Source organism: Bubalus bubalis, chromosome 15, assembly GCF_019923935.1.
Source record: "Bubalus bubalis isolate 160015118507 breed Murrah chromosome 15, NDDB_SH_1, whole genome shotgun sequence".
Classification (NCBI taxonomy): Eukaryota; Metazoa; Chordata; class Mammalia; order Artiodactyla; family Bovidae; genus Bubalus; species Bubalus bubalis.
The window spans coordinates 48,305,627-48,332,474 of NC_059171.1; the positions used below are offsets into that span (position 1 = coordinate 48,305,627).

The following is a 26,848-nucleotide window of genomic DNA, read 5'->3' on the forward strand; positions in this document are numbered from 1 at the left end:
TTGGCAGGTGGATTCTTAACCACCAAGCCACCAGGGAAGCCCCCTATCTGTGTTAGGCACTAAATAATGTGTATCTATTATGTGGGGTTGTTGTTTGTGTCTGACTGGTACTGTATTTTACTACTTTTGTTATTAAGGAGGGAAAAAAATATTCTCTAATCAACTCACTTTTCCGCGGGCACGAGATGAAGTTTGTCTCTTTACAGGCAGCCGTTCGGCAGCTCTCCCGACGACTTGCTGTGTCCACATCCCGCAGCAGAGTCTCCGAGTGATGAAGGCGCTCTTCTGGACCAACTGTACATGGCCTTGAGGAACTTCGATGGCCTGGAGGAGATCGACAGAGCCCTGGGGATACCCGAGCTCGTCAGCCAGGTGGGCACACCACGAGGCTGGCGGAGGCCAAGCTCGCAGGGCCACGTAGACGTCTGTTTTCTTCTGCTTGCCCGTAAACGGCAGTCAGCTTTTTAGAACGTGCTCTTCCCTCGTAACCAGGAGCCCTGTTTCCTGTCACCCCCTCTCCTTGTTACTCCCACATCAACTTTTGCCCCAGAATGGAAACAACCAAGAATGAATTTTACCTGTAATTTGGATTTATTTGCCCAAAAGGCATAAACTCAAGTTCAGGTCACTTGACTATGGCAGAGAGGAACATACAAGGAGCAGAGAGGCCAGGAACAGACCACTGCTGTCTCAGCGATCTAGAACCTTCCATCTCAAAAACAGTGTCCTTCATCTTATATCTGTGAGCTAGTGATAGGAAGCTACTTGTGCTAAAACAGGTTGCACATAAGTTAGCAGAAGTCACTTTAACGGTGAAGTTAGCCAATCTCCGTGGGCTTCCATTGCTTCCCCTGCTCCCCATGCCCCCGTTCCCTTCTCCAGGGGATCTTCCCAACCCGGGGATCGAACCTAGATCTCCATTACAGGCAGATTCTTTATCGTCTGAGCCCCCAGGGAAGCCTGTATAGTTGATTTAGTTGGTGACATAAAGTCATTTAAGAGTACTTGATAGCAACAATATAATAACCTAACAGTCTCATGAAATAACTTGGAGGACTTTTCTCAATCTGGCTACGCAGCCCAATTGATGTGAAGCAGGCATCCTGTTTTCCCGTAGAAAGATCACAGGCTCGCTGCCGTCTTCTTCTTTTCTCATCATGAATCATCTTTATTTCTTAGTGCTAAGAAGTACCTTCCAGAGTTTGATCTGCTTCCTGGACGTATGAGGTGTTGTGAGGGTCTGTGAGAAGGGTGGTGCCGAGTCATGGGAGACTTTCTCTGAAGCATTAAAACTAGTCTTGTCATAATCCCCACATTCAGCAGACAGAAGTGGGAGTTAAGACTTGTCGATTCATACTGAGAACAACAGAATGGAAAGAGATGACTTGAGGTTGCATGACATAACCTGAATAAATCAAGAGAGGAAAATGGAGTTGAAATATTTCCTGTGTGGCTGGTTTGCTTTGCCTTTAGTGCTGGTGAGAATTTAGCATTCAGCATTGTTATCCCTGAGTTTCGTCTAAGTGACATTTAAAGATGTGATTCTTGGGGTTGCTGCATGACTCAAGCATTGTTTTTATCAAAACTGGTGTCATTTCATCATTGAATATCTTCAGTCTTCTTTTTTTTTTTAATTTGTGTTTCTATGTTGTCTCATCAAATCCATCCTTATAATGTCATATTACCTGAATTATAGAAATAGTGATTATTAGGTGAAGTTGGGGAAATGTAGAACACAAATGGGCTTTATTTATAGTCATCAGAGTTATGTGTTTTCTTTAAAAATGGAAATTACTTAAACTTTCTCTCTTCTAAAGATGGGCCAGTACTTCAAGATCTGAGATGGTTTTGTGGATATACTTAGAGCAGTAATTCAACAGTGAATGGTTCCCATGAGTGGGCTCCACATTTTTTAAAACTATTATGCACAAGAAGATGGGCCCAGTTCTCATGGTTAAACTTGATCTGAGGGCAGGATTCTGGGTGGCCCCAGGCCTGCTCTCACTTGGATAGACTAGCTTAAGGAAAACCGAGGATGTTACTGTGGTTAAAGCATACCTGAGAGATGACTTTACAGTTGGGTCCTTCCCTCCTCTCTGTTGGGAGGTTCATAGCAGAAGGAAGAAAGAATGAGCCAAGTGCACCCTCCAGATTTGCAGTCATTTTAGGGCCACCTGACCTGAATTTGTTGCCCCTGGGAAATTCTGGATTTTCTGTACCCACTCCATTCTGAGCCAGATAGATGGAGCAGCTCTAAGAAGTCAAGAAGGACAAACACATTAGATACATCTAGTTGGAAATAAGATGGTGGGACTTCCCTGGGGGTCCAGCAGTTAAGAATCCACTTTCCAATGCAGGGGGACGTGGGTTTGATCCTGGGTCAGGAACCTAAGATCTCACATGCCACAGGGCAACTAACCCTTTGTGCCACACCTAGCGAAGCCCCTGCACTACAACAAAGACCCAACACAGCCAAAGAAAAAAAAAAAAAAAGGAAATAAGATGGTGGCAGAATGTGGACCGTGTAGGGAATTCTGACGACCACAGAAAGCAGTCAGATACGGCAGCGTGTCACATTGGTGAGCAGCTCAGGTCTTAAATCACAGACTCGACTGGAACCGACTCCTTACCTGCCAGACAGGCTTGCTGCAGTTTACCACCCATCTCCAAGTCTCAGTTTAACTATTTGCAAAATGGGAATAATAGCGGTGGGCACCCCAACACTGCAGACCCCAGCCAGGTATCAAGGCAGTTGTCTACTTGAAGTGAATAAGCAGTCAGAACACTGAACACATCTGGAAGACATGTGCATCAGGTTCGGGTCAGTCAGATTGGTGATGTGAGTAGGAGGCTTTCTATACTTATGACCGCTTCCCCCTTCCCTGGGAAGAAGGGTTGCTGGGAGTCAGGCCTGAGCCCTGCTTCTTGCCTCAAGTAACTGGATCTTTTGGACAAAGAGGCGTTTTCTACGAAGACAAGGAGGGTCGGGGAGAGGTACCTTTGTGCCATCAGTACAGCGGCAGAAGCTTCAGCGAGGGCAGTGAGAGGAAGGTCTTATGATCACTCTGCGGTCTCTGCTGGTTTTATTTATGTGTTGGTCATCTGGGGGCTTTCTCTTCAGAGCCAAGGTGTGGACCCGGAGCAGTTCTCCAGTCAGGATTCCAGCCTCATGCTAGAGCAGAAGACCCCCGTGTTCCCACAGCAGTATGCGTCTCAGGCGCAGATGGCCCAGGGCAGCTACACGCCCATGCAGGATCCAAACTTCCACACCATGGGACAGCGGCCCAGTTACGCCACCCTCCGCATGCAGCCCCGGCCTGGCCTCAGGCCCACGGGCCTTGTGCAGAGCCAGCCCAACCAGCTGAGGCTTCAACTGCAGCATCGCCTCCAAGCACAGCAGGTGTGTTCCTGGCCACTGCCCAGAAAGTCGGGGTGGGGGGACACAGTGAAGGTGAATGTGAGATGGCACGAGAACAGGGGGTCCTTTTGGGGGCTTAAGTCTCATTCTGTCCTAAGACAGTGAAGATGTTGCCATGATTGTACAGCTTTCATGCTCATTTCTGCTTTCTTCTTTCCCTTCTTTCTTGCTCCTCTGCTGACTCTGCTCCAGCTAGAGCAGCTCTCCTCTGATTTCCTAGCTCAGTGATTTACTGATGGGCTAACCTTGAGTTCTCCAAGCCTCAGTGTTTCCATCTATAAAATGGGGCTGTTAACAGGCTAGGGCTCTATGTATGGGTTGACAGGACCCAGCACAGTTTCTGGCCCCAAGTGAGTACCCAGGACACCGGGAGCTCCTGCCATGAGTCCTCTCTTGTGATCAAAATCATGGCTTTTAGCAGAATGGTGGCAGAGGGGTGGTGCGTTAAGGAGTAGCTCTTTTGCTCAAGAAAGTATGTTCTCACTGAAACAAGCCTGGACAGATTTCTGTCATATAGTAAATAACAGTATTGTGGACTTTAAAAATCTCCCTGCATTTTTTTCCCTCTGCTTTTTTCCTTAATCTTCCTCTTGGCCTCCTCTTCTGATCATTCTACTCTTTTTTCCCTTGCAAACAGTGTACTTTCCAAACAGTCCAAAATAACTTCTCAGCTACAAGCAATGGGACGCATCACTTGATAACTAGCTTACAAGGGTATCCAGCCACACACCATGTGGTTACCATATCCAGCAGCATGTGGATGTTAGGTTTGGGGCTGGGGAAGGTTTCTTGAGGTGGGAATTTGAAGTAAAATATATTCTGTTTAAAAGTGTACTGATTGCCATGTATATGCATTTAGAATCGCCAGCCACTTATGAATCAAATCAGCAATGTTTCAAATGTGAACTTGACTCTGAGGCCTGGAGTACCCACACAGGTAAGGGGCAGACAAGCTGTCAGTATCCACTTAACCTGTCTCATCATTTCCCTCCTTGATATCCTATGTAAAGTGACTTAGAAGGCCACACATTGATCTAGATCCACACGATGGAGGTCACGCCATTTGCTTATTGGTCTAGTCTGTTGCCTTTGTGGTTCCCTCCCCATCACTGCCGTTTTTATTGCCACATACGGTCAGTTACCATTATTCACACTCTGTTCAGTACTGGGTTTCCCTGATGGCTCAGTGAGTAAAGAACCTGCCTGCAATGCAGGAGACCACAGGGGATGCAGGTTCAGTCCCTGGGTCGGGAAGATCCCCTGGAGGAGGAAATGGCAAGACACTCCAGTATTCTTACCTGGAGAATCACATGGACAAAGGAGCCTGGGATACAATCCCCAGGGTCACAAAGAGTTGGATTGACTAAGCAAGCAAGCCAAGTTCCTGCCAACACTGAATTGGCAAATAGTGAACTGTTGCTTCTAGGAAAAATAAAGTGTTCGGTTTCTTTGAGCCTCTTGTCACATTTTCATCAGTCAGTCCATGTGTGTTTCTGTTTGAGGACACCTTTTGTAATATATATTGTTGATTCATTAACATCAAACTCAAAGCCAACAGCACCATAACTCACGCCTGAATGAAGCTCGTCTAACTCACACAGTTTCCCCCACAAGGCACATCAGCCTCCTGGACTTGTTTAGGACACTAGATAGCCCTTGAGCACTAGTCGCAGGAACCATTTTAAACAGCAGAGTCACTGATGAAAAGCACAGCAGTGTGAAAAACATGGAACTAAGTAGTCCACAAGAAGGACACTTGTCTGCAGTGTGAGAGCTGAAACAGGAACTGATGTCACCTCATTTCAGCCGTGGGTAGGAATGTGCATGTCGGGCTTCTCACATTTTCTGCTGTTCCACATGTATCCATAAATGATGATGATGCTGTGAGTATTGGTTCTGGGGTGACAAGTACATGTTAGCGGGTAGGCCAGCTCGCCAGTACGGAATCCATGAATAATGAAGTCAGCTGTGTACAGCCAAGATCCATAACCAGCCTGTCCCCCTCACTGACAGTAAGCACGGTACCCCTTCCCTCATCCATCCTTCCATCCACCCTCCATCCTGGCCTCTGTCACCTTCCTTTCCTTACGCAACTCCCTTTCTTTCTGCCTCCGTTCAGCCTTTTCTCAAGTGCTTCAAAGCCACCTTTCAGCAAAGTGACTTGGTGTCCCTTTAGACTTGAATGTCCCTTAATGAGCCTCTAAACTGCCATCTTCAAGGTTTCTGTACAGAGTCTTCTTACAGACAGGACTGATGTTATCTTGGGGTCCCGTAGTTAATGGTGTCCTCTCGCAGTGAGTCTCCAGTTTATTGATAGTCACTCTGAACTGACCCACATCAGTCATTGCAAAGGTTCCGAATCCTCACTGTGTGTACAGAACTCAGGGCTCACATTCTCCACTGCCAGTTGTTCAGCTCTAAAATGTTCTCTCTTTATTTTCCAAATAATGTTGCATGAGCCTGTACCCTCTGTTATCCTGTTTCTAACATGTGGTTTCTTTTTCGATCTGTGCCCACCCCCACGTCTTCCTCCGTGTATTGCCCGCCCCCATTCCAGGCACCTATTAACGCCCAGATGCTGGCCCAGAGACAGAGGGAAATCCTGAACCAACATCTTCGACAAAGACAGATGCATCATCAGCAGCAGCAGGTTCAGCAGCGAACCCTGATGATGCGAGGGCAGGGGCTGAACATGACGCCCAGCGTGGTGGCTCCCAGTGGCGTGCCAGCAACCATGAGCAACCCCCGGATCCCCCAGGCAAATGCGCAGCAGTTTCCATTCCCTCCAAACTACGGTATGGGACCTAGACCCCCACCACCTTCCACCACTCCTTTCTTCCCAGGGTCCCCTCACTGTCCAGAGTCACAGCTCTTTGTGTAGATCCCAGATGAACCTGGCTAACCAGGGGATGCTAGGAAACCCGCAAGGGCAGCTGGGGCTCATCAGGAGTCCCCAGATCCAGTGCAGTATCTTCCCAGCTCTCAGCTCAGCCACTACCCTGTCTCCGAGCACAGGTCTTACTTTAAGAATAACCAGACTAGGTGGGCACACGCAGAGCGCCAGTCGTGTGCATAAGCACGTACACGTGTTTGTGTTTACGTCCGTGTCTGTAAACACAGGTGCATGTGCATATGCTTGAGTCTGCTTAGACAAACTGATAGATACAAAATGTTGACAGATGTATATCCTTTTAAGTGTTACAGACCTTCTATGACTTTAGAAAAATAAAGGCTTCCCTGGTGGCTCAGATGGCAAAGAATCTGCCTGCAATACAGGAGGACCCGGGTTTGATGCCAGGGTAGGGAAGATCCCCTGGAGAAGGGAATGGCTACCCACTCCAGTATTCTTGCCTGGGAAATCTCATGGACAGAGGAGCCTGGCAGGCTACAGTCCATGTGGTCGTAGAGAGTTGGACACGACTAAGCGACTAACACTTCCACTTTCAATATTACACCAAATCTTTAATGAATTGATAATTCTTCAGAAGTGCCTTACAGAAACCACAGTGGACTAGCTCTTCATTTTCTTTGTATTGATTTGTTGTTTAATGTCAATCTTAAGAAACAAGCATGCTGTGTCATAAACATTAATATTTGTGTGCATGTCATATTCGGTTAATAGTTGAATTATTGATAAAAGTTAAGTGCTTACATCAAGGTTAACATTCAAAATGACTCTCCCCATCTCCCACCAGAGTTCTCTAAAAACAACTACCCAGTCTTCGTGGTGCTTGAACCTCACATCTCCTATTTCTTTCAAGACCCAGAAGGATAATGTACAGCTTTTTCCTGTGTGATCTTAAGTTTTTCTTTCATAGCTTATTAAAGTAGTCATTAAATATGCATGTTTTACAAGTCTTCTAGGCAAAAATGGGATTACCTTAATGTCATCCCTGAAATTTTCTAAAAAGCTGCCTCCTTTGTTTCCCAGCTCTTCCTCTCTTTCTTTTTTGATGATTTAAGAAAGTCTGCTCAAAGTTTTCTTTCCTTTTAATGTAAACACCATTTGCCTCTAAACTGAACAAGCAGCTTACATGGAGTTTGTTTTTCTTTTTCTTGTTAATCTTGTATAGTGCAAAAGTATCCCAGATACTTGTATAGTGTACAAGTAATTTTATATAGTATACAAGTAATCTTGTATACTGTAAAAGTATCCTTTATGAATACATAGTAAGCTAATCATGAATGCACTGACTTTTTTAAATTTTGTATTTTTTAGCCATATCATGTGACTTGTAGAATCCCAGTTCCCTGACTGGCAATCGAACCCAGGCCCTTAACAGTAAAAGTGGAGACACCTAACCACTGGACTGCCAGGGAATCCTCATGGTCACTTATTTTTAAAACATAGCTATCTCATCATACAATAACTTAATAAAAAAGTAGTCAAGTGTGTTGATTTTTTATAGAGAACCAAACTTTAATCCAGTTTAATCTAATTGTAGTGACACATAAACATTGAAAGACTGTTTCCAGTCAAAGAGAAATACATACATTTGACCCATTCTTGATTTGCCAGGGATGGGGGGCAAGAATGGTATTTTCTTTGTGTTTAGTCTCGATAGTTAATATGTCTCCTGGGCACGCCTCTAATTACCATAGAGAACCAAGGTATGAAGAGTTTTTCTTCATGCATTTTATCCCAACTTGGAATCTTTTTTAAATGTGTATAACTTACCAGCACAAGATAGGGTATTCGAAAGTAATTTTATTTTTTTAAGAAATTTGTTTTTATTTGAAAGATAATTGCTTTGCAATATTGTTTTGATTTCTGCCATACCTTAACATGAATTAGCCATAGATGTACATATGTTCCCTCCCTCTTGAACCTCCCTCATGAAAGTAACTTTCTTTGTGTATTTGATTTGAGTGTTCTCTTTTGTCCCCTGCCTCAATGATAAAACTAACAGCCTCCTTGGGACTTCTGTTCTGTCTTTGAAGGAATAAGTCAGCAGCCTGAGCCCGGCTTCACTGGGGCCGCCGCACCGCAGAGCCCTCTGATATCACCCCGGCTGGCGCACACCCAGAGCCCCATGCTGCAGCAGCCCCAGGCAAACCCAGCCTACCAGGCCTCCTCGGACATGAACGGGTGGGCGCAGGGGAGCATGGGCGCAAACAGGTATGCTGCGTGTCTGTGTCTTTTTGAAACGATCACCAGGCAATCTTTCTATAGCCCGCCTGTCTCTTTTCTGGAAAGTTCTTCTTTGTTCAAGCAAACAATACCAAGTAAACCTCTGAGTAATAAGCCAATCTGCTTTTCCTAGAGCAGACGTTACCAGAATTTACCAAACCCTAGCTTAATATTTTTGCCTTGGGAGTAAAAGGAACCCCATCCCCCCACCACCACCGCCGCAAGAAGGTAGCACCCCCAATGGATGAGAGCAAGTGCTGTGGAGGCAGTGGCCTGGAAGCCACCTTCTTATCGTGTGTACATACTCAGTTGCTTCAGTCATGTCCGCTCTTTGCAACACTATAGCACAGCAGGCTCCTCTGTCCATGGGATTCTCCAGGCAAGAATACTGGAGTGGGTTGCCATGCCCTCCTCCAGGGGATCTTCCCAACCCAGGGATTGAACCCGCCTCTCTTACGTCTCCTGCATTGGCAGGCACGTTCTTTACCACTAGCGCCACCTGGGAAGCCCACCCCCCTATCAGTGCAGGTAATAAAAGCAAACAGAATCCTTATCTGGTGCAGACATGAGAGTGCAAAGTGTCCCTCCAGACTTTGTCCACCACCCCAACATGGTGATGTTGGGGACAGGTCAGAACGCAGTGACCCCTACAGCTTGGCTGAGCCCTTCCCCTGCTGTCTCTGATCTCACCAAATCCTGGCCATCACCCCATGCCCCACTCCCTGGGTTCTCTCAGCCTAGGTTTATTCATCCTGCCTCCCTGTTTGCCCAAGGGCTCTAACATTTTAATTTTTTACTGTGTTTCTAGCATGTTCTCGCAACAGTCCCCTCCACACTTCGCACAGCAGGCAAACACCAGCATGTACAATAATAATATGAACATCAATGTATCCATGGCGACCAACACAGGCGGGATGAACAACATGAACCAGATGACCGGACAGATCAGCATGACCTCAGTGACCTCCGTGCCTACGTCAGGGCTGTCCTCCATGGGTCCCGAGCAGGTGAGCACCCCAAAGAGAAACCACCGTCAGTTTCTTGATTGCAACTTTTTGTCTGTTTCTGCTATTAAATGAGTCTTTCCATGTGCTTAACATCTGCCATCAATCCCCACATTTATTTTGAAGTGTTTTTTCACCTTACCATCACTAGTGTCAGTGCCATTAACAGAAATACGTGTTGATGATGAAAAAACACAAAAGGATCTCTGATGGCTCAAAGATCTTTTAAAATATTTCTTAACTTTCTTGTCTTCTAAATTGTTCTCTTATTTGAAGCATTTTGCAATATCAAGAATGAATGTCAAAAAATGGAGTGATGAAATATGCTTTCTTAAATAGTTATATTTGGGGATTTTCAAGAACTGATGTTTTTTCTCCTAAACATAAAACCAGGTGAAGGGAGCTCTCTGGCAGTCCAGTGGTTAGGACTCTGCTTTCACTGCTGAGGGTGCAGGTTCAGTCCCTGGTCAGGGAACTAAGATTCCACAAGTCATGCACCATGGCCAAAGAAGGACAGGGGGTGGGAAAGGATCGTTGGTCTACTTTGCACTCAAAAAAGTAAACATATAACGACATAAGATATAATGGTCATCTGAGTTAAATTCACCCATTCCAGTCCATTTTAGTTCACCAATTCCTAAAATGTCAATGTTCACTCTTGCCATCCCCTGTTTAACCACTTACAATTTGCCTTGATTCATGGATGGACCTAACATTACAGGTTCCTAGGCAATATTGCTCTTGTTTGGAAGAAATGGAGTAGCCATCATAGTCAACGAAAGAGTCCAAAATGCAGTACTTGGATGCAGTCCCAAAAACGACAGAATGATTTATCTCTGTTCATTTCCAAGTCTAACCATTCAGTATCACAGTATTCCAAGTCTATACCCTGACTAGTGATGCTGAAGAAGCTGAAATTGAATGGTTCTATGAAGACCTACAAGACCTTCTAGAACTAACACCAAAAAAAGATGTCCTCTTTCTTATAGGGGACTGGAATGCAATAGTAGGAAGTCAAGAGCCACCTGGAGTAACAGGCAAATTTGGCCTTGGAGTACAAAGCGCAACAGTTCAAAGGCTAACAGAGTTTTGCCAAGAGAACGCACTGGTCATAGCAAACACCCTTTTCCAACAACACAAGAGAAGACTCTACACATGGACATCACCAGATGGTCAATACCAAAATCAGATTGATTATATTCTTTGGAGCCAAAGATGGAGAAGCTTTATACAGTCAGCAAAAACAAAACCAGGAGCTGACTGTGGCTCAGATCATGAACTCCTTATTGCCAAATTCAGACTTAAATTGAAGAAAGTAGGGAAAACCACTAGACCATTCAGCTATGACCTAAATCAAATCCCTTGCGATTATACAGTGGAAGTGACAAATGGATTCAAGAGATTAGATCTGATAGACAGAGTGCCTGAAGAACTATGGACGGAGGAACATTGTACAGGAGGCAGTGATCAATACCATCCCCAAGAAAAAGTAATGCGAAAAGGCAAAATGGTTGTCTGACAAGGCCTTACAAATAGCTGAGAAAAGAAGAGAAGCAAAGGAAAAAAGGAAAAATATAATATTTGAATGCAGAGTTCCAAAGAATAGCAAGTAGAGATGAGAAAGCCTTCCTCAGTGATCAATGCAAAGAAATAGAAGAAAACAATGGAATGGGAAAGACTAGAGATCTCTTCAAGAAAATTAGAGATACCAAGGGAACATTTCATGCAAAGATGGGCTCAATAAAGGACAGAAATGGTATGGACCTAACAGAAGCAGAAGATACTAAGAACATGTGGCAAGAATACACAGAAGAACTAAACAAAAATAGATCTTCATGACCCAGATAATCACGATGGTATGATCACTCACCTAGAGCCAGACATCCTGGAATGTGAAGTCAAGTGGGCCTTAGGAAGTATCACTATGAACAAAGCTCTAGTGGAGGTGATGAAATTCGAGTTGAGCTACTTCAAATGCTACAAGATAATACTGTGAAAGTGCTGCACTCAATATGCCAGCAAATTTGGAAAACTCACCAGTGGCCACAGGACTGGAAAAGGTCAGTTTTCATTCCAATCCCAAAGAAAGGCAATGCCAAAGAATGCTCAAACTACCGCACAATTGCACTCATCTCATATGCTAGTAAAGTAATGCTCAAAATTCTCCAAGCCAGGCTTCAACAATACATGAACCGTGAACTTCCAGATGTTCAAGCTGGATTTAGAAAAGGCAGAGGAACCAGAGATCAAATTGCCAGCATCCATTGGATCATCGAAAAAGCAAGAGAATTCCAGAAAAACGTCTACTTCTGCTGTACTGACTACTCCAAAGCCTTTGACTGTGTGGATCACAACAAATTGTGGGAAATTCTGAAAGAGATGGGGATACCAGAACACCTGACCTGCCTTCAGAGAAACCTATATGCAGGTCAAGAAGCAACAGTTAGGACTTGACATGGAACAACAGACTGGCTCCAAATAGGAAAAGGAGTACGTCAAGGCTGTATATTGTCACCCTGCTTATTTAACTTATATGAAGAGTACATCATTTGAAATGCCAGGCTGGATGAAACACAAGCTGGAATCAAGATTGCTAGGAGAAATATCAATAACCTCAGATTCTCAGATGACACTAACCTATAGCAGAAAGCAAAGAAGAACTAAAGAGCCTCTTGATGAAAGTGAAAGAGGAGAGTGAAAAGTTGGCTTAAAACTCAACATTCAGAAAACGAAGATCATGGCATCCAGTCTCATCATTTCATGGCAAATAGATGGGAAACAGTGGAAACAGTGTCAGACTTTATTTTGGGGGGCTGCAAAATCACTGCAAATGGTGACTGCAGCCATGAAATTAAAAGACGCTTACTCCTTGGAAGAAAAGCTATGACCAACCTAGACTGCATATTAAAAAGCAGAGATATTACTTTACCAACAAAGGTCCATCTAGTCAAAGCTATGGTTTTTCCAGTAATCATGTATGGATGCGAGAGTTTATAAAGAAAGCTGAGTGTTGAAGAATTGATGCTTTTGAACTGTGGTGTTGGAGAAGACTTGAGAGAGTCCCTTGGACTGCAGGGAGATCCAGCCAGTCAATCCTAAAGGAAATCAGTCCTGAATATTCATTGGAAGGACCGATGCTGAAGCTGAAACTCCAATACTTTGGCCACCTGATGCAAAGAACCGACTCATTGGAAAAACCCTAATGCTGGGAAAGATTGAAGGCAGGAGGAGAAGTGGACAACAGAGGATGAGATGGTTGGATGGCATCACTGACACGATGAACATGAGTTTCAGCAAACTCTGGGAGTTGGTGATGGACAGGGAAGCCTGGCATGCTGCAGTCCATGGTGTCGCAAAGAGTCGGACAAGACGGAGCAACTGAACTGAACTGAAAGACATAAGAATGTCTCTAATATTATTATCTCTGTTGAATTTCTATATAGAATGCAAGTGAAAATTAATTGTGAAGGCAGCCAGTGTATTTATAGGGGCTTCTCAGGTGATGCCAGTGGTAAAGAAGCCACCTGCCCGTTCAGGAGACCTGAGAGATGTGGGTCTGAGCCCTGGGTTGAGAAAATCCTCTAGAGAAGAAAATGGCAACCCACTCTAGTATTCTTGCCTGGAGAATCCCATGGACAGAGGAGCCTGTCAGGCTACAGTCCATGGGGTCGCAGAGAGTTGGACACAAAATTTGAGAGTGAGCGCAGCACATTTTCACGTTCCTCCACACTCCCCCCAGGACTTGCATGTGGGAGACTAGATAAGGGAAGTGGCCTTCTGTCCTGGTAATTCTGCTCCTGGAAACAAAGCAGAAGCTTGGGGGGGTGGCTGCTCCCCAGTAGGCGTATGGATGTCTCTCCAGATAAAGCCCCGTGCTGTCCTGTCTCCCTCAGGTGAATGACCCTGCTCTGAGGGGAGGCGGCCTTTTCCCTAGCCAGCTGCCTGGGATGGACATGATTAAGCAGGAGGGAGATGCATCACGGGTAAGAAACCAGAGAAATAAACCCGCGGCTGTGAGTATTCCATAGACTAGAATTGGCACAGACACGTTGTCAGCCAGTAGGCTGAGGAGAATTGTGTACTATGGACTTGCCCAGCAGTCCAGTGGCTAAGACCCGGCCCTTCCAATGCAGGAGCCACATGCTGTGCAATGCAGCCAAAAAGAGAAGGAAAAAAAAATCTCATTTTATTGGCTATACAATGATGTTTGTGTGAGTAATTTTTTATTTAAGCTCATTTTAATTGAGCTGATGGTGGCATATGATTTAAAAACACTCATTTTGCCCCTGAATGGAATGATGATAGCAAAGCAAAAAATGAAATAGCAAAGAATTAGGCGTGTTAGCACAAACTTTGATTTCTTTTTGTTTCTGAATTGTAATGTTTGATTTTCAGAAGGATGAAGAGGAACTAGCTTCTAATTGTTCTCTCTCCCTTAATTAAGTCTAAGTTTATTCTAAGGGGAAGGCTGCTGCAGGTCAGATGGTGCAGGGCATTCAGAAGATCTAGGGTGGACCTCCCTGGTGGTTCAGTGGCTAAGACCCCACTCTCCCTTCATTAAGCCCAAGTTTATTCTAAGTGTTCGATTTCATTTTCTTTAAGCAACAGTCTTAAAATCTGATCTATATTATTTCTTTATCACCTTAAACACTTTTTCTAAGAAGAGTGATATTACTGTGTCCAACTAAATCTTGAAACAGTAGAACAGTTAGTACTGAGAACCCACCTGAGCTGGGAGCCTGGTGACAGGCTTGTTAACAAGAGGAAGGGCTCTGAACAGTTTGGCACAGGTGCTGGGGCCTCTTAAGGTAGAAAATGTTGTCCCTAGCAGTAGGTAACTATTTTCAAGTTCTCTCTTAAGTGACAAAATGTAGAATTGATGTTGAATTTTCTACAAAACAAAAAAATAAGTGAGTGTAACCTTTGTGATTGGGGTTATTTAAAATGGCCAAGTAGTCTGATGTTTTCATGCTGGGCCTCATGATGGTTTTACCAAAAATTCTGAGCCATCACAACTTTCTCTTTATTTTCCCGCAGAAATACTGCTGACACTGAAGGTAGCTGGTTGCTTCTTTCTTCAGCTGACTGGGCTCACTTGCTCAAGACACTTACCAATCTGGAGAGCTGCGTCTCTTCATTTCGACCCAACCGACCTGCCATCCAGCCCTGCCCGAGCAAGGTGGGCTGACGGCCGAGTCCCTCGGCTCCTCCTCCTGGGGGAGCCGCCTGTCGGGTTGACAGGTGGCCTGCAGCTCGCGTCCGGACAGTTGTCAGTCTTCACTGCATTCACCTTAGTGCAACTTAGATCTCTCCTGCAGAGTAAATGTGGACAGGCAGACTTCACACCCGTGTCAGATTGAATGTATCTAAATGTATGTATTTAAGGAAAACAACCCATGCTCTTGTTCTCTTCCTGTCTGGCTCCAGACACTGGTTTCTTGCTTTGTTTTCCCTGGCTAACCAGTCCAAAAGATTAAGATTTCATCTGGGGGAAAGAAAAGATTAAAAAAAAAAATCAAACTAAAGATGTTTTAAGCTAAGCCTGCCTCTGGGATAAGCAGGACAGACACCATGGACCGTGCCGTGTGTACAGACATGCCCAAGAAGTGAAGACCAAGACATCGTAGTTGTATCTTTGTAGAAAGCTCTCAAGAAGGTGTTGGAAAGCATTTCCAGTTCCTGAACAGATGAAAAAGAGCCTGTGGGAAGGCTGTTAACATTAACAAGTCCTTCTTCCTCTTTTTTTTTTTTCCAATTTCTTTGATTCAAACCAAACTAGTTCGCCCAAATCATGAATCAGAAAGAAATTGGTTTCCAAATTCAGTTTGCTTTAGAGCCATCAGAAGCTTGAATCAGCGCCTCTTCTTCCATCTGATCCTTCCCTTCTCCCTCTGCCTTCCCCATTCTCCCCACTTTTTTTTTTTAAATAAAAGCAACAGAAACCAGGTAAGCCCTTTATTATTTCCTTCCATGTTTTGCCAGCCACTTACCAGCCGCTAACTCTGAAATTCCAGAAAAAATGCATTTACTGGAAGGAGAGGAACAAAGTTAGTACTCGAAACCCATCAGACTTTGGACACCTGCCTGGGAAGTGTGTTCATTCTGTTCCCCGCGACACTGGCCCCCCACACGGGAGAAAACCACAGTGTGCTTAAAATTGACCGCAGGCATCAGGACAGAGTTCACCTCCGCCATGTGTCTTTTATTTTGTTTTTTTTAGCAGTGCTGACTTAATAAGCCGAAGTTTTGTAAGGTACATAAAATCCAATTTATATGTAAACAAGCAATAATTTAAGTTGAGGACTTAAGTGTTTTAATTGTGTAATTTTTTGTGAGGTATACATATTGTGGAATCGAATCCAAAATGAGGTACTTCAGTGTTACAATTAGATATCTTCATAGCAGTGTCTCCTGAAAGTGTTTTGTAAAGGCTCTCAAGGCCTCGATTAGACCTAATTTGTAGACTTAAGACTTTTTATTTTCTAAATCTTGTGATTCTGCTCATAAGTCATTTATCTATCTGATATGCAGCCGCTGTAGAAACCAATTCTTGATTTTTATATGTTTATATTCTTTCTTAACCTTAGGAAGACTACGTGTTACTAAGCAGGCCACTTTTCTGGTTGTTTTTCTTGCCCACTCTGGTAGGGGAATAATCTTTTCTTAATTGGCATCAGTTTCAGACAACTGTAATACCAAGAAACTGGTGACCTTTTTTGAGCTATTTCTCCCCAACTCCTAAGACACCTACTTTCTTACCTAAATTTCAGAATGATGTCTTTTTGATGTCTAAAAAGCAAAGCATTTTATATCTCATCAGCCAGGCCTTTTAGGAACAGAGAAGTCTTTTTTCCTTGAAATTTGCTTGTTTTTTTGTGGAAGGGTGAAAAATAGACAAACTACCCCTACTCATACGTGTCTCTCTATATGGACAGATTACGGAAGTATAGAAAGAGATAGAGCCCAAAGATAAATGGTTAAGTAGACAGTCTGAAAGTGTGGCTCCGTGCTAAAGAAATGTCCTGGGAAATCTGCATTTCGCTACTTTGTTTTCCACTTAGGGGGGTCTCACTACAGGAAGGTGGCCCAGGAACAGCACTTCTTGGGGGCCACCAATTCACAGTCCCCCCCCCCACCTCAAGAGGCTCTGCTTTTCTCAACCAAACCATTGGGTCGCCCAGCTGTGGTGGAGGAAAAACTCGGGCAGACATCAGCCTGAGCTCAGTGTCCTCACTGGCACCACGAGGCTTATGTCACACTTGGTGTCACGTGACCAGTTTCCAGTTGACGTTTAGAAACATGTGACTGGAACTTCACAAGAGAGAATGGAGTTTAAGCTGGATTTGTCTGAGTTGGAAGTCCCTTTCCACGGGAACCCTGTCCAAAAACCCCTGTGTACCTTCTCTTGTTTGACCCTCTGCCCGCTGTGTTCTGTCAGTCCCAGTTCAGACAGATCTGATCTGCAAACCTACCATTCCGGTAATTGGGAATAACTCATAATCATTGCCATTTTGAAGGAAGAGAGATGATCAGTTCTCTTACAGCTTAGATCAGGTCATGGGTTTTTTACATCTAATTAAGAAAAGTCAGTGAAGGAATCCTCTGATCACATTGATCATGACAGAAGCAAAGGCCAAACCAGTCCCTCCATGATCAGTATTTCTCATGGTGTACACAATAAACTTGTTAGACCGAGTACTCGGTTTTCGTTTAATAGAACAAATAATCAGTGTTTTACTTATATTACTAAATGTGAAAAACACATAATGTGAAAAGTATACATACATTAACTTGGTTGTGAAGCTCATCTACGTGTCCATGTAACGTGGTAAGTTGAAGAAGTGACGTGAGCTGTTTTCCTGCAATGAATTTGTTGGACTCAAAAGATGAAGATGCCCCCTCCCACGTGTATCTCTCATGGCCTGTAACCATTGAAAGCAATGTTTTTGCAGTTTATATAATGCAGTTTTTAATCTGTGTTTAAAAACGGAGTTCCTATGGGCTTAACACATGAAATGGGTGGCACAGATCCCCTTGCAGAACCCAAAGATACACAATCAATTTTGAAATGCAACTTAAGCCATTAATTGTTGGTGTGAATTTAAAATTTTCTAGTATTTGTATGGTAGTATGCTGCCTCCGAGCAAAGCATTCTCTGCACAAAAGAAAATTACTGTAGTGGCTTCGATTTTAATTAGAATTTTCTCCCTGGTGTTTCTTTATAGACTAAAACGAAACCTTTTAAGTTTCTTACTACAGGTAAAAGCTATGTGCAAGAACCTCAAAATGCTAAAATCTAGCATAATGCCTTAGATCTGTTTTTAAGTCTTGTATATTCCTACATAGCTGTCCAATGTATTATATTTGTATAGTGAACTGTGTACAATTTTTTGAATAAGTGCATCATCACTTAAACTTTATGTTGTTGAATGGTGATGATGATACATTTCTTCAAACATTTAACTGTCTTTTTTTTTTTCTTATGCCATTTGTGGTTTTATTTGTACAGTTCCTCATGAAGTTGCATCTGAGATGTGTGTATATGAAAAGATTATCCAAGGGTAAAATTAAGCAATATATTAACTATGGTTCTTCAGGAGAAAGCTTACAGTGCTTCAGGTTGTGATTTATTTTCAAAATGGAGTTGACTCCAAACATCACTTTGTTCACCTGCATTGATGTTTGTATTTCTAGTGTGAGCAGTTTATGCAAAAGGTAGATATATTCAAGAGAAATTTTAAATACATTTATGCAAGTTAATATTGCTTTGCTGATGCTATTTGCTTATTTGATGTTAAATAATGCTATTGTAAATAAAGAATTCTGTTGTTATTGCATCATTTAATAAATTTTAATGCCTTCGGGTTTTACATGGCTTTGAAGATTTTCTTGAGTTTATATTGTATCCTCATTCACAATTGCAGTTAAATATATAATTACCTGACTTGCCATTTAATAATTTCTTAGACTTATACAGTAGTTGGCACTGTTCTCAGCATGTTAACATTTATTCTCTCAATGTCCCATCTTCTAGATTTTCAGTCTGAAGCCAAGAGGGGTGTGTCTTGCTTAAGATTATCTGACAACTTAATGGCAAATAGAGGTGGAATCTAAATGAATCCTAAATGATGCTATCACCTCTCATTCCCATTTCTCGAAAAACATTTATGAGAATAATGCAGGCTTCTTACTGGTTTATTAAGGTTATACTTTACACATTAGAATAATCATGATGGTTTTAATAGGTTGGCTTATTAATAGTAAGCAATACAAATACAATACTTAAAACCCAGGTCATAAACTACATGAAATAATAAATCTGGAATTGTATTTTTTAAAATATACCAAAACCGAAATGAATGATGAGAAAAATCTATGCTAGTCACCATATTAACAAAGTAAAAGAAGAATTTAAAAAACATGATTAACTTAATAGACACTGTTGGATAAATTTGCATAGGATAAATTTCAGCCCCCATACATGAGAAAATCTCAAGGAAAAGTAAAGCTTCTCGGGAAAGTGAATGTCCTAAAGTTGTTCAAAGTTATTTGATACAATCCCACTGTGACTTCATGGTGAAATATTAAAAGAATTGAAATCAGAACAAAATAAGTAGCCCACTACCCATGCTAAGAAATTAGGTTGTCAGGACTTTCCTGGTGGTCCAGTGGCTAAGACTCTGAGCTCCCAATGCAGAAGGCCCAGGTTTGATCCCTGGCAGGGAACTAGATAACACATGCCTTAACTAAAGATCTTGCATGCCATGACAAAACCGAATATCCTGTGTGCCACAACAACTAAGACCCAGTAAAGACAAATAAAATAAATATTTAAAAGACATGGGTATCACTGGTGGAATAGAAGAGGAAAAACTTTCAACACAATTAACCATCTATGCTGCTGCTGCTAAGTCACTTCAGTCATGTCCGACTCTGTGCAACCCCATAGACGGCAGCCCACCAGGTTCCCCTGTCCCTGGGATTCTCCAGGTAAGAACACTGGAGTGGGTTGCCATTTCCTTCTCCAACGCATGAAAGTGAAAAGTGAACGTGAAGTCGCTCAGTTGTGTCCGACTCCTAGCGACCCCACAGACTACAGCCTACCAGGCTCCTCCGTCCATGGGATTTTCCAGGCAAGAGTACTGGAGTGAGTTGCCATTGCTTTCTCCTAACCATCTATGGGAAAGCCAAAATAAATCTACCCACCCGCTCTAGGGGTACCCAGGTGGCACTAATGGTAAAGAATCCTGCCAAGCACAGGAGACTTGCAAGAGATGCAGGTTCAATCCCTGGGTCCAGAAGATCCCCTGGAGTAGGGAATGACAGGCCACTCCAGCATTCTTGCCTGGAAAATTCCACGGACAGAGGTGCCTTGTCTACAGTCCATGGGGCCATAAAGAGTTGGACATGACTGAGCAGCTGAGCACCAGCTCTTAGAACGAGTAAAGAAGTTCAGTCAGATGTCTGGAACATACAAAAATCACTAACTTCCACTCACACTAATAACTAGTTTTGTAAACCCCCATTTACAATAACAAACATTATAAAATAGGATTACATTACGCCTAACATAAAGTGTGAAAGACCTTTATGAAGAAAACTATAAAGTTCTACTAAAAGATGCAAAAGACCTGAACAAGGGAGGCGTGCCATGAACCTAGAAAAGGAAAGCCCAGGATAAAAAAAAAAATCAATTCCTGCCCCTACATCATTACAATTCGAGTGCACAGGAGTATACATTTGGAAGATAAGATGCACAATAATGGAAATATTAGAAAAACAACTTCCAGAAACATTTTAAAACACTGGTGAGAGGGCTTCCCTGGTGGCTCAGCGGTAAAGAATCTGCCTACCAAGGCAGGAGATACGGGTTCGATCCCTTGTCCAGGAAGCTCCCACATGCCGAGAAGCAGCTAAGCCAGCGCGCCGCAACGACTGAGCCGGCGCTCTAGGGTCTGGGAGCTGCAACTTCTGAGCCCATGCGCCACACCTGCCGCAGCCCGGGCGCTGCAACGGGAGGAGCCAGTGGAACGAGAGGCCCCGCGCCACAGCTGGAGAGCAGCCGCCCTCCCACCACCACTCGCCACAGCTGGAGAGCAGCCTGCACAGCAGCCAAGACCCCACACAACCAAAACTGGATACATAAATGAGTAAAATGATTTGAAAACAAACATACCAGTGAGTATTGCAGAGTACTTACCCAGAACTGGCTAAATAACTCAGACGACTATAGAGCCCAGAGACAGCTCACTGTATGTAGGTAAGCATATGATAGAGATGCCATTTCTAATCAGCAGGAATCTGTTCCAAAAAAAAAAATGGTGTTGAGACAGTTGGCCACAATTGGAGAAAATACCAAGTTAAACCCCTTCCTCACAATATTAACATGGATCCAGGGTGTCAACATAATGAAATATAAAACTAGAAAAATACGTGTTTACATTGTTGGAAAAGTGAAGTCATTCTTTAGGGAAAAATACAAAAATTATTTAAATTTATTAAAATTAATATTCTGTCCAAAAAAGACATAACAAATGTAATAGGAAACAAACTAATGTTAGCATAATCTAACGTGTGCACGCATACTCAGTCATGTCTGACTCTTCGGGACCCGCATGGACTGTAGCCTGCCGGGCTCCTCTGTCCATGGGATTTCCCAGGCAAGAATACTGGAGTGGGTTGTCATTCCCTTTTCCAGGGGATCTTCCCGACCCAGGGATCAAACATGAGTCTCCTGCACTGCAGGCAGATTCTTTACTTCTGCACCACCTGGGAAGTCAAACTAACATTAAGAACATTTTTGTCTGGAAGACAGCAAGAAAGCCAGGGTGACTGGAGAAGATAACTGGCGGGGTGAGAGGTAGGAGATGAGGGCCAAGAAGCAGCCAGGGCCAGATCACGTGAGGTCATATATGCGAGCCCCCAGGGCATCAACCTAGGTTTTATTCTGTGTAATGAGAAACCTTCGGAAAAGAGTTCTCAGCAAGAAAGCAATGTGACCTAATTTGCGTTTTTAAAGACTGACTACTCTGTGGAGAAACATCTCTATGGAAGCCAGCTAATAGGCTACTGAAGACACCAATTACTAAAAAATAATTTAAAAAAGGATTGTGAGTTCCCTGATAGCCCAGCGGTTATACTGCAGGGGGCAAGGGTTCCATCCCTGATTGGAGAACTATGATCTTGCATGCCGTGTGTCATGGAAAGAAAAAAAAAATGGAGAACTGGACCCATGACTTCAATCCAGGTCCCTCCCACATCCCACTAAAACAGTTAAGTCCTGTTTACAAAAGCGTAAACCCACAAGGACAAAGGTAATAGGAACAGAAACCAACAAAGTTTGGCAGTTGAAAGCAGATCGAAGAGTGGTCACTTACTCTGTAGACCTGACAAAGCTGAACGCTGAGCCAGAAGTGAGAGAGTAGTGGCAAGAAGCAAACAAAAGTTTCACCGTGGAATTTCTCAAAGGCTCAAGACAGAGCAGGTGCCTCTGGATGTGGCCATGAGAAGCCTAGATAAGAAGCTGGCCGAGCGGCTCCAAGCAAGCAACCTTCCTCCTGGGCAGCAGAATGGAAGTGTATTCTCCAGAAAAGTTTAACAGCTATCAGGGGATGGTGAAAATAGCTCAGTTGTGTCTGACTCCTTGCCACTCCATGGACTGATAGTCCACCAGGCTCCTCTGTCCATGAGATTCTCCAGGCTAGGATACTAGAGTGGGTAGCCATTGCCTCCTCCAGGGGATCTTCCCAACCCAGGGATTGAGCATTGCAGGCATATTCTTTACCATCTGAGCCACCAGGGAAGCCCAGGAGATGGTACCATACTGACCAAGATGAATTCTACAGTCTGAATGTTGATCCCTCTTCACGAGATTAGCTACCCAGACACACTTTCCTGCCTGGTTGCCTAAATGTCTTCACAAGGGAACCTGAGCAGCTGCAAAGGCAAGACGCACAGAGGTGAACATCCTGGTTGCTCATGACAAAACCCAGGTCACATTACAGTGAAGCCCACAGCTGATGATCCTGCCCGTGTACACTGAGCTTCCAAACATCTTTCAGTGCCTTTGTCTAAAACACAAGGGAAGAGATTCAACCATGGTTTCAAGGAAAGCCTGGAAATGAAAGACACTACAACAGCCATGAACGCACACCCCTAGATGTGCTGTGCAGGGGGAATGTGGTCAACCCAGTGCCCAGCTGCAACACACTTCCCACCGGCAGCCCCGAGCCCATGACTGGGTGCAGCAGGAATAGCAGGCAGAGGTGCTCCCAGGAGATGGAACTGCTCCCATGAGCAGCTTTGCCTCAAGGACTCTAAGCAGACTCGCCAAGCTCTCTTAGATGCGTGCTGCACCCGAAGGGATCTTCCTTCCTCTGATTTGCCCTGGATTCCTCCTTACTTTCCCTCATAAGCACTGCACCTAATAAATCGCTTGCACTTCTACTGCCATCTCGATGACTGCTTCTTGGACAGTGCAGACTAATATTAAGTGATCTAAGAAAGTAGCCAGTGGGATCCATTGGCTGAGACTCTGAACTTCCAATGCAGGGGGCTCAGGTTCAATCCCCGGTCAGGGAACTAGATCCTGCATGCCACAACTAAGACTTGGCACAGCCAAATAAATATTTTTTTTTTAAAAGGAAGTAGGCAGTAAGAAGGGGACTTGGGACAGGCTCACTCAAGGCCAGTTGAAGAGACATCATTGTGGTCAGCCAGTGTGACACAGACAGTCCTTGGTATAAGGTGGTGGCTCAAATCCTGAGGATTTGACTGGTGGGAACCCCAGAAAGTATACCAGTGGAGGGGAAGGCTACAGGAGATGGGGCAAAGCAAGGCATTCAGAAGATCTGGGGGTGGATTTCCCTGGTGGTCCAGACTCCACGCTCCCAATGCAGGGGGCCTGGGTTCAATCCCTGGTCAGGGAACTAGACCCCACATGCCACGACTAAGACCCAGTGCAGTCAAATTAATAAATAAAACATTTTTAAATCTATAGTTAGTCTGAGATGTCAATAGCTCTCTCTCAATAATTGAGAGAAAAAAATTGGGGGGCAAAAGGATGCCACTGTGGAGAAGGCTGGTTACTGCCTAGTTGAACTGCTGCCTGGCAGAGGGATGCTGAAGCTGAAACTCCAATACTTTGGCCACCTGATGGGAAGAACTGATTCATCTGAAAAGACCCTGATGCTGGGAAAGATGAAAAGTGGGAGGAGAAGGGGACAACAGAGGATCAGATGGTTGGATGGCCTCACCGACTCAATAGACATGAGTTTGAATAAACTCTGGGAGCTGGTGAGGGACAGGGAGGCCTGGCATGCTGCAGTCCATGGGATCGCAGAGTTGGACACGACTGAGTGACTGAACTGAACTGGAGAGGGACAATGCTGATGAGGACTATCAAGGGACAATTAACACTAAATAATGGGCTTCCCAGGTGGTGCTAGTGGTAAAGAACCTGACTGCCAATGCTGCTGCTGCTGCTGCTAAGTCGCTTCAGTCATGTCCGACTCTGTGCGACCCCATAGACGGCAGCCCACCAGGCTCCCCCGTCCCTGGGATTCTCCAGGCAAGAACACTGGAGTGGGTTGCCATTTCCTTCTCCAATGCGTGAAAGTGAAAAGTGAAAGTGAAGTTGCTCAGTCGTGCCCAACTCTTAGCGACCCCATGGACTGGAGCCAATGCAGGAGACATTAAAAACATTGGTTTGATCCCTGAGTCAGGAGGATCCCCTAGAGAAGGGCATGGCAATCCACTCCAGTGTTCTTGCCTGGAGAATCCCACAGACAGAAGAGCCTGGTGGGCTATGGTCCATAGAGTCATGAAGAGTTGGACACGACTGAAGCAACCGAGCATGCGCCCACATAAATAAGACAACAGAGCAGAGCCAGCACCCAAGACTCTCCTGCAGTGGAAGAGCAGACACCGCTGGGCAGCAGGCTGAAGCACTCCTTATTACAGTTTTAGAATGCTTGATGGAGGCAGGTTTGTTATGCAAAATGCAGGCCCCTGATAGGGAAAACCTGGGCTCCTGAAACGTGAGTGCGTGCATGCTAAGTTGCTTCAGTTGTGTCCAACTCTTTGCAACCCTGTGAACTGTAGCCCACCAGAGTCCTCTGCCCATGGGATTCTCCAGGCAAGAACACTGGAGTGGGTGAATCCTGGGTAGTGACATCAAGATTATGGGTCTCCCACCTCCGGGCCTTGTACTAGTACCTCCTATCAGGTCAGAGGTAGCATTAGATTAGAAATAAAGTGCACAATAAATGTAACATGCTCAAATCATCCTGAAACCATCCCCCTCAATGTCTGTGAAAACATTGTTTTCCATGAAACCAGTCCCTGGTGGCAAAAAGGCTGGAGACTGTCGATCTATTAATAGATGGTTGCTGCTGATTTTGAAGCCTACAAAATCTCTGAGCTTATAGAGGTGGCCCACCCTTCTCTACTAAGAGCTCTCGACTTAACATCTGTCATTGAAAAGAAAAGAAGCATTTGATCTATCATTTGTTATCAGCACTATTCATGTTGATGTAATTTATTATTATAAGTAATAATAATTAAGAGGACAAGACGAGCAAACAGGACAGAAAGGAGAGCAGTACGCTGAAGGTTCCTTGTTCAGCTCTCAGGCCTGAGACGATTTTCAAATTAAAACCCATTGAAGGGGTAGCCTGGTCCTTAGGAGTAAGAACCCTGCCGTACCATGACAGATATCTACAACATCTACACATTCCCCAGGCTTCCTCTAAGGGAGCTACAGTTATTCCTTTGGATAACTGTATGCTGGGGAAGGGGAAGAAACAAACACTTGGAGGATCGTGGACACAAGGCCTGAGTTGACACTGCCACATGAAAAGAAGCATTGTCCTGAACCGCTGATAGAGTAGGCCCAGGAAGCCAGGAACCCTGGCTGAAGTCCCACTCATGTGGGCCCACTGGTTTCCTGGACATCCCAAGGGCATTTCCCTAGTCCCCACGTGTTGAAGTGGAAACTTTAAAACCGAACTCCAGTCAAGACAGCAAATCAAAAACAATATTGAAGGACTTCCCTGGTTGTCCAGTGGCTGGGACTCCCTGCTCCCAGTGTAAGGGACCTGGGTTCAATCCCTGATCAGAGAACTAGATGCCACGTGCCACTGCTAAGATCTAAGATCCTGCATGTCCCAAACTAAGATACATCACAGCCAAATAAATAAATACTTTAAAAAGAAAAAAAAAAAAAACAAAGAAAGAGCCCAGAGTCAGTAATAGAGACCTCAGTGGTTTAACAGATGGGGGAGCTTACCTGTCTGAAGCAAGGGCCGGGAACTACACCCAAGCGTGTGCAGCTGACCGCAGGCAGGACATCAGGGCTCTCTTGACTTCAGGGGGTGGGGAGGAGAAGGGATTACCAGTTTTAGGGAATTGATGTCAGATGTACTCATTAGTTACCAGGGAAACCAGCAGAGGGGGCACAGGCCCTCACAGCTCCTTTGATAAAAACAATCACCAGCTGGTTTCCAGGGGTAAGCAATAGGAAGGTCAGTCCTGTGAGTAGGGTGTGGGTGGCACAGGCCCTGTTTGGGCAGCCGATGGACAGAGAGCAAGAGAACAGCCATCTTGAGTGGCCTGACCCTACAGGACACATCTTGCTAAGGGATGCACAAAATAAATCCAGACAAAACCCAGATGCTTGCAGACAGTTCCAAGCTCTGGCGGCCGGATGTCAAAAAGCTGAATGCAATTCCTGGGGTAGGCGCTTGGTGGCGCCACTCTCACTGCTGGGCGGGGAGGGGTGTGTTGCCCCTGTAAGAGCAAAACAGACACTGCATACTATTGTCACCTTTCACATTTTACAAAAATACTGTTCATTTTCATTTCAGTTAGCAAAAACAGGTACTTAGTACCTGGAGGTGATTTTTTTTTTTGTAAAAGCAAGGTGCCCTAAAGCAAAAATTAAGGGATACCTGTATTTATACCAGTGTGTGTGATTTAGTTGCTCTGTTGTGTCTGACTCTTTGTGACCCCATGGACTGTAGCCCACCAGGCTCCTCTGTCCATGGGATTCTCCAAGCAAGAATACTGGAGTGGGTTGCCATTTCCTTCTCCAGGGGATCTTCCTGACCCAGGGATCTAACCCAGGTCTCCCACATTGCAGGCATTTCTTTACCATCTAAGCCACCAGGGAAGCCCCGCTTTTATATGAGAAGTGGACATAACTCTCCTGTCAGGCCATTCATGTCGGAGTTTGAATCAGTCTCATCATGTATGGAGCTGGGTTTGCGTGTGGCTCTGCCTATGGTTATGCGCAAT

At 44.4% G+C, this 26,848-nt stretch overlaps 1 protein-coding gene and 1 long non-coding RNA gene across 8 annotated transcripts in view; one reads left to right on the forward strand and one right to left on the reverse strand.

The window, feature by feature from the left end:
* The window catches only part of NCOA2 (nuclear receptor coactivator 2), a 286,213-nt gene extending 267,790 nt beyond the window's left edge, over positions 1-18,423 (forward strand). For 6 of the 7 annotated variants that reach the window (XM_025265272.3, XM_025265270.3, XM_025265267.3 and 3 more), the window contains 8 exons: positions 207-372; positions 3,122-3,400; positions 4,278-4,355; positions 5,976-6,213; positions 8,360-8,537; positions 9,358-9,556; positions 13,447-13,536; positions 14,591-18,423. In XM_025265272.3, coding sequence (XP_025121057.1) covers positions 207-372; positions 3,122-3,400; positions 4,278-4,355; positions 5,976-6,213; positions 8,360-8,537; positions 9,358-9,556; positions 13,447-13,536; positions 14,591-14,602 — 1,240 coding nt within the window. In that variant the 3' untranslated portion in view covers positions 14,603-18,423. The remainder of the gene's footprint in view (positions 1-206; positions 373-3,121; positions 3,401-4,277; positions 4,356-5,975; positions 6,214-8,359; positions 8,538-9,357; positions 9,557-13,446; positions 13,537-14,590) is intronic. The other variant, XM_025265275.3, reaches the window with a different exon arrangement.
* A 1,994-nt stretch (positions 18,424-20,417) lies between these two features.
* Positions 20,418-26,050, reverse strand: LOC123329480. The gene is made up of 3 exons (XR_006544964.1): positions 25,842-26,050; positions 20,754-20,854; positions 20,418-20,560 (listed from the first exon to the last, which is right to left on the reverse strand). It is a non-coding gene; the product is annotated as an uncharacterized LOC123329480 (long non-coding RNA).
* Positions 26,051-26,848: the final 798 nt, after the last annotated feature.